At 42.1% G+C, this 8,014-nt stretch overlaps 1 protein-coding gene across 4 annotated transcripts; it reads left to right on the plus strand.

Moving 5' to 3' along the window:
* The first annotated feature begins 4,571 nt into the window (after nt 1-4,571).
* LOC121651080 lies at nt 4,572-7,055 on the plus strand. 4 transcript variants are annotated; one of them, XM_042002949.1, is made up of 4 exons: nt 4,572-4,715; nt 4,804-5,464; nt 5,546-6,705; nt 6,835-7,055. In XM_042002949.1, exons 2-4 carry the CDS (start codon nt 4,877-4,879, stop codon nt 6,842-6,844), a joined length of 1,758 nt encoding a protein of 585 aa, XP_041858883.1. In that variant the 5' UTR covers nt 4,572-4,715; nt 4,804-4,876; the 3' UTR covers nt 6,845-7,055. The 4 variants fall into 4 exon arrangements, with proteins under 4 accessions (XP_041858883.1, XP_041858885.1, XP_041858882.1 ...); XM_042002951.1 differs by having other exon boundaries at nt 4,581-4,715; nt 4,862-5,464; XM_042002948.1 differs by having other exon boundaries at nt 4,581-4,715; nt 4,894-5,464.
* Nucleotides 7,056-8,014: the final 959 nt, after the last annotated feature.

The following is an 8,014-nucleotide window of genomic DNA, read 5'->3' on the forward strand; positions in this document are numbered from 1 at the left end:
TCGTGGGAGCTTAACTTCTTTCAGATATGGCCATTGTTCCAAATCTTTTTCTGCAGGAATGTTTTCCTTTTGTACAGGGATTTCTTTCTGCATGTAAACATCAGGAAGATCAATGTATTCACTACTGTCCAAGCTACATATCTCCAAATTGGACACAGTAGCTGTTTTGACGACTTGCTCTTTGTTCATCGTGCGTAACAGTATGTCAGTTGCTTTTCCAGTCAGTTGTAACTGTTTGAGAAGCGCCTTGGTACAAAAACAATCAGTGCTGCCTGGATCTAGGAAGGCATACGTCAAGACTGTTTTATCATCTCTTTTGTTTTTTACTTTCACAGGAACGATAGCCAGGACAGATTCAAATACACCGGCCCCCGTTTTACCCGGCCCATGCATCTGGCTTTTTATTTCCACCAGACCACTTGTGATAGATTTTTCTTTGTCTTGAAGGTTTGTTATGGCCTTACTGTTTGTGATATGCAAAATGGTGGGGTGCTTGAGGAAACATACTTGACAGGTCAGTCTTTGAGAGCATCCTTTGCTCATGTGCCCCACCTCCAAACATCCAAAGCACACTCCTTTCTTTTTCAGGAACTCCAGCCTTTCTTTGTGGGCTTTCTTTTTAATTTGGGAGCAGGAGTTAAGTTTGTGAAATTCATTGCAAAATAAACAAAGTTTGTCGGATTTTCTTGTAGCAGATGGGCCGTGAACAACAATGCCTCCTGCTGTGAGTTCTGTGACTGGTGTCACACTGGTGACAAAACCACTCTTGCTCTCCCTGCTGGACCTTGGCAGTTGTTGCGCAGAGGAGCTCCCTCTTGTGGTTGGAGCAATCTCCTTTAAACTGCCAAATACTGGATGACATGCAATTTGAGCCTGCTTATCCACAAACTGCACCAACTCCGCAAATCTAGCTCTCCTTGCGGTCTGGTCCTGTAGCTCCCAAGCTTTAAGTCTCCATTTTTCTTTTAGCTTGTAAGGAAGCTTGGAGATAATGACTTTCATGTTGGCTGGATGATCCAATTCCTCCATATAGTCCACAGTGTTCATAGCATTATGACAGCTATTTAGGAATAATGAGAAACGCTTTAGAGCTTCAGCGTCTTCCGCTTTTATAGCTGGCCAGCTAAATGCCCTATTCAAGTAGGCTGTGGCAATTGTGTAGTCGTCTCCAAAGTGTTTTTTCAGCAGTCTTTTTGCCTCCACATATCCTGTTCCTGATGGCATATACTGGCAGCTGCGCACCAGCTCCTGTGCTTGGCCAGTTGTGAACTGCTCTAAAAAGTGAAGTCTGTCTTTAGGGTTGTCCGTTCGCTCCTCAATACCATGTTCGAAAGCCCTCATGAAAAACTGATATTCCAGTGGATCACCTCTAAAAACTGGTATGGTGAGTGAAGGTAACAATGATATGTTTTGTTGTTTTACAAGAGCTTCTGTTATTCTGTTTTGTTTTTCCATGATCTCTGTCAAATTGTGTGCTTTATTGTTTTCTTGTCTGGATATGATGTTGGGCCTGTCAACCATGGCATGTGTGCGCTGCTGCACAACAGACTTCTGGTCCAGTTGCAGGTCTTGTCTCAGTGAATACTGCGGATCAGGAGGCCTGCCAGAGGGTAAGTGGTATTGCATCCCTTGAGTGCTGACATATGGTGATCGTGTTCCATTCCGTACTTTTGCTTTCACCACTTGTGGCTGCTCCAAATGAGCATGTGCAGCTTGAGCAGCTCCCTTTCTGAAGTAAGAAGCCATCCCATCCTTTCCACTGGATGCTTCAGAGCCCAGTTTTGATCCCATGACCTCCAGTACATTGATTTTTGCCATTGCAGCTGCAAGTTCTGTTTCCAATTCCAGTTGTTCTTGCCTTTTCTTTAATTGCTCTTGTTGTGCTTCCAGCTCATGTTTTTTACTTAGTGCTGCAAACCTTTCCATGATAGCAGCTCTTTCAGCTTCTGCCTTTATGCGAGCATGTGATGTTGATGACGTGCTTGATGCAAGAGACTTAGATTTGACTTTTGATTTTGGAGCATTTGAAACGCTGTCACTCGGTCCAATGTCCGAGTTTACAACACTGGGTTGCTTGTCACCTTGAATAATGGAGGGTAAACTTATTTGATGTTCATCACAAACCTTTGGTTGTTTACATTCACCCAACCATATTTGCGCATCCTGTTCAAAAGCAGAATATTTATCCATTCTTTGTTTAAGCCACTGGGTTTGCTTTTCGAATTCATTTTCAGGCAGAAAACCCTTCAGTGAATTTTGACATTCATATGCTTCATCACAAAGCTTGTTCGTTTCCTCTAAATGACGTCTTATTTTATTTGCATTTCCATCTGATTGCATGAGCTCTTTCATTGTTTCCATTAGTATTTTAGTTTGTTTGCATTTTGAGTTTCTTGATTTCTGAGTATTCACCAAAAACAACTCCAAACCTTTTGCAGTGTGTTTAACAACCCTTTTTTCCTTTTCGGGTTCCGTCAAACTTTCATTTTCCGTTCCAGTACATGACTCAACATCACCCCCTTGTGGCTGAATATTGGACAGATTTTTTGCCGACACTTCTTCATCCATTTCTTTTATTTATTTATTCCAAACGTCACAAGGCCTCTCATGGATTCTGTTCCAAGTTTAGTCAGTCGTGGTTGTTTGATTACCACCAGTGTTTGAGTGCTCACTCCTTTGAATTCAAGGACTTGTTGCGGGATCATTCTTTTAACAGCGTCTTCCTGTGTGGGCGTGTCCACAAGCTCATTCATTCATGATTCCAGTTGGCAGACAAAAGTTTGAAGATCCTCCGTGTATGTACACGTATTCCACAATTACAAAGCAGAGTTGAACTGTGTGTCCCGCTTGACTCCACTACAAGCTGCTGACATCCCTTAGGCAGTTAAGTTTTAGACGAAATGTTAGCGCGTTCTTTTCTTATAAAAGACGCTCTTTGCTCTCCGCTTACATGCATCCAAGTTCGACGCGCTCCAGCGCTCTTTGGTTCAAAACAAATGATCATGAAGTCCAAACATTTCTTTCCTCTGGATCAATGATTTTATTTCCAAAAGTGTTAGCGTTTCTTACCGCACCATGACATGACTGGCAGGCATCTTTCTTTCTTTTTATCAAAACAAAACAAAAATAACCAACGCTGGCCGCGGTCTAAAACTGTATAGCTGCGTGCCTGAAACCGAGAGCTCACCTGGCCCCAATAGCCAACACTAATATAGCCCAGGTGCTGCAGTCACCTGTCCATAAAGAGGGGGCGGAGATGAGAAACGGCATCAACCATGCGCAACAGTAAACAATCAAAATAAACAATTCATTAATTTAGTTCAACTCATAATTCAAATCCTAATACTTCACATTTTTATCTCATAAACTAGCAAATAGAACAAATAACAGCCATTCAGAAACAATATAAATCCATCAAAACATAACACAATAATTTGGCTCCTACATAGAGTTTAAAATCCCAGTCGGAGCAGCGTTTCGCTCAACTGGTTGAGTAGCCACCCCATGTACCCCATGTGAGGAATTTGCAGACCACTTCACAAGTAAAATGAATGCTATTAGATTCAACAACCTGCCTTTTAGACCCAATTCCCACATTGCCTTTAAAAACATTTCACTCTCTTCAGATGGGCGTCTTTCCATCTGCCTGAAAAATGGCGGTGGTGAGGTCCCTCCTGAAGAACAGGAATTTAGATTCAAACATTCTTGATAACTACGAACTGTATCCATTTTACTGTTTTAAAGTAAAATCATAGCAAAAGTTGATTTTATCCAGTTACATGAGTTTTTGAATAAACACAATATTATAGAAAAAATATCACTGGTTTTAGGGCAAACAGCAGTATCAAGACGACCTTTTAAAGATTGTTAATGACCTCAGATGTCACATGGGCTCACAAAAACTTTCAGTCCAAGTTGTGCTGGATCTAAGTGCAGCTTTCGATACAGTAGATCACCACATTTTATTAAACATGGCTGGATGTCTCTGTTCTTCACTGGTTTTATTCTCACATCCTCCTCCTCAGGAATCAAGGAAATAAAATGTGGGGTTCCCCAAGGTTCCAGTTTAGGCCCAATACTTTTTAATCTGTACATGTTGCCTCTTGGGGATGTCATCACGGCATTGGGTGTGTGTGAGAGGAAGAGTAGGTGTGTTTTTAATTATTTTATATTATGTGCATTTTATTATGTGAAACACTTTGTGCTCCTCATGTATGAAACGTGCTTTATAAATAAAATTTGATTTAGAAACGTCTGTTGCAGACATTTTTATTTAATGCAGCCTTATGCTTCAAGCTTCACTGAATAGTTTAACTACAGTGTTTGTTATATTTTAATGAGAGGGTAAAGCTCTTTATCATTGTTATTTCTTGGGTTATACTTGGGTCATTTATTTTCCAGTTTAATCTAAAATGAATAAATGACAATGTTTGTATTAAAATGAAATGTCTTTCTTGTTTTTAAAAAATTGTTGTAAGAAAAATCAGAGTGACTGGTTTGTCTTCATGGGCAGGAAATACAGCTTCCTGTAGGTATAAGCTGGAGGGTACAAGCTGCAGCTCTGCACATGCACATAACCCTTACCATGCATGTTTTACGGGTAACAAAAGTCAATTCTTTTCTTTACATTTTAAATCAAATTTTAAGATGTTATTACTTTGTACTAAATTATTATCTAAACTAAAAGACAAAAGTCAGACCGAAGTGTACAGAAGGTGAGTCTAAAACGTGTCAGATACTTTGACAGTTTGGACTTTTACAGGAAATATTTATGTTTGTCTTGTTCCTGATCTTTATATTAAGGTTATAGAGAGACTGGAAAACATTTATTCTTCCATGACAAACCCTCAGTCCTCCACAGCTCAGCTACCTCAACATGTTCTTCGACTTCAGGGCTGCAAAGCTTTCTGCAGATGATCTCTACAGAAAAGGAAAAGCTTGTGGTATCTTCGACAGGGTCTTTGTGTCTTCACATTCAACTCTCAGCAGATGCAACCCGTCCTCCAAAGATGCAAATTTTCCCTTTTCAAAAGTGAGCGTCTTCCTCACAATCGTTGTGAGCTTCACCTACAACATTCTGCTGAACGGGGATATGGAGTGTAACTGCGAGGACGTAGTTCGGGACTGTTTAGTTCACATGTTTCTGCCATGTGGTATTTTTATTTTCCTGATACTCTGGACAGATAAAACGTGTCACCAGGCCTCTAAATATACATTTGCATGTCAAATTAATGGTAAAGGAAAAGGCTACCGGAAGACTTTCTGCTGTTTTTTGGTGGCTCGTGTTATCAGGGCTTTTTGTGTCGGCCATCTGTGGGTCGTCTCTTTGTTCATTGATGGAGACTGGTATGTTTGCTTCGCAGTCTATAGGTTTGATCAACAAAAGCCGTTAGCCTGCTTAAAGAAAGAAAACATGACGGCTGGGGAGGAAATGGCCATCATTCAACTGAAAAATGATTCCAGGGTGAGTCTTTGTTTTCAGTTTTATTCCAGTTGCAAGCCATGAAATTCCTGCTGAATCCGTCTCTGATGCTTCTCTTTGCAGTTTTTTGGGTACTGGCTTCTTTTTGGACTATTTTTTCTGGGAGCCTTGGCATCAATGTGCGAATGGAAAAGATGCTGTTCTGGAAAAAGATCTCAACTTATCTATGACAAACTCTTGTTGAAAGAGGGACATAACGAGCTGAGAGAAACTTTGCGGCAAGCAGCCAAAGGTGAGCTGACTAGAAACTATCTCAGCAAAATCCGTGAAGGCAGATGGACAGAATGTCTGGATTTTACTGAAGAGCTGATTGAAAAGTCCGTTAAACCACCACTTTCTACACAACAAACGAGAGAGTTGCCAGAAGAAAACAGAACTATAAGACCAGATCTACATCAGGAGCCACAGCAACAAGGACCGGCCCAACTGCAGCCACAGCCTCTTATAAAACACCTGGGCCAACAGCAGCCACAACCTGGAGAGGAAGACCTGGTCCAGCAGAAGTCTGGAGAAGAAGACCTGGACCAGCAGAAGCCTGGAGAGGAAGACCTGGGCCAGCAGAAACCTGGAGAAGAAGACCTGGACCAGCAGAAGCCTGGAGAGGAAGACCTGGGCCAACAGCAGCCTGGAGAGGAAGACCTGGGCCAACAGCAGCCTGGAGAGCAAGACCTGGAGTTGCACGAAGAAAACAGAACCAGAATAAGACCAGATCTACATCAGGAGCCACAGCGACAAAGACCGGCCCAACTGCAGCCACAGCCTGTTATAAAACACCTGGGCCAACATCAGCCTGGAGAGGAAGACCTGGACCAGCAGAAGCCTGGAGAGGAAGACCTGGACCAGCAGAAGCCTGGAGAGGAAGACCTGGTCCAGCAGAAGTCTGGAAAAGAAGACCTGGACCAGCAGAAGCCTGGAGAGGAAGACCTGGGCCAGCAGAAGCCTGGAGAAGAAGACCTGGACCAGCAGAAGCCTGGAAAGGAAGACCTGGACCAGCAGAAGCCTGGGCCAGCAGTACCATGGAGAGAAAGACCTGAACCAGCAGAAGCCCGGAGAGGAAGACCTGGGCCAGCAGTACCCTGGAGAGAAAGACCTGGGTCAGCAGAAGCCCGGAGAGGAAGACCTGGGCCAGCAGAAGCCCGGAGAGGAAGACCTGGGCCAGCAGTACCCTTGAGAGAAAGACCTGGGCCAGCAGAAGCCCGGAGAGGAAGACCTGGGCCGACAAAGTAAGGATCAACTGGATCAGCACAGCTGATCAAACCTGGTGCAACTTAATGAAACTTTAAGCGTTGCTGATCTTTTTCTTTGACCTAAACTTTCATTCTTGTCGCTCTAATTGTTCTTATTGTTTTTAGGTTTATTTGATTTTCTTCTCTTAACATTTTTCTCATGGAGAGCCACCACATTGAGACCTTTTCCTGCTTGGTCTGGAGGACTGTTGCCATGGGGATGGCTGTGGGTGGGGGGCCGGAGAAGGTGTGTTTTTAATTATTTTATATTATCTGCATTTTATTATGTGAAACACTTTGTGCTCCTCATGTATGAAACGTGCTTTATAAATAAAATTTGATTTAGAAACGTCTGTTGCAGACATTTTTATTTAATGCAGCCTTATGCTTCAAGCTTCAGTGAATAGTTTAACTACAGTGTTTGTTATATTTTTAATGAGAGGGTAAAGCTCTTTATCACTGTTATTTCATGAATTATTCTGTGGACATTTGTCATTTCTTTTCCAATTAATTTAAAATAAATAAATGACAATGTTTGTATTCAAATTAATGTCTTTCTTGTTTTTAAAAAATAGTTGTAAGAAAAATCAGAGTGACTGGTTTGTCTTCATGGGCAGGAAATTCAGCTTCCTGTAGGCCTGTAGGGCACCAATGTGACATTTGAAGCTTGTATGTGGTAAGCCAGACTAGTTTCTTTCCTCCAGGTCCCAGTAGCTACAGTTTGTCTCAGACGAGCAGCTATGTTCTGCCCGGTGTGGTCTGGAAAAAACTGGAGACATTTTGTTAATACGTTGAAATGTGAGTCATATCTGGCTCTTTGGTGCGGCTTGACCACAGGTTCGTAGTGGTGGAGAAACATTGGACTGTAACCGAGTTCTTCACAACACCCTCACCACACTCATCATCCAGGGCAGGAGAGACACGATTAAACTGGTGGCAGCGATGCAGTTAGTCTGAAGTGTTGATGAGTTTCTTAAATCCTGATTGTTCACCGTGTTAACTGAGCGCAGGTCTTTGGTGAGAAAAAAATGTTCGTTATAGTGCTGGGCAACGATTAAAAATTTTAATTGTGATTAATCGCATTGTTATGCATTTAAAGCTGTGAAGCTGCTTCCTTGTAAACACAGAAGGAACAATATGTGATGAATATCAGCATCAGGTGAACAGACAGAAAGCAGGATGAGAATCTCACAGCTTCTAGATGGTGAGGAGAGAGAAATATTCACAATATGCACAATAACTTCCATCCATGCACCTTCACTGCTTCATTATCCACATTTCTGGATATAAATTCTCTAAACTTTCA

This window comes from Melanotaenia boesemani, chromosome 13 (genome assembly GCF_017639745.1).
Source record: "Melanotaenia boesemani isolate fMelBoe1 chromosome 13, fMelBoe1.pri, whole genome shotgun sequence".
In the NCBI taxonomy this organism is placed as follows: domain Eukaryota; kingdom Metazoa; phylum Chordata; class Actinopteri; order Atheriniformes; family Melanotaeniidae; genus Melanotaenia; species Melanotaenia boesemani.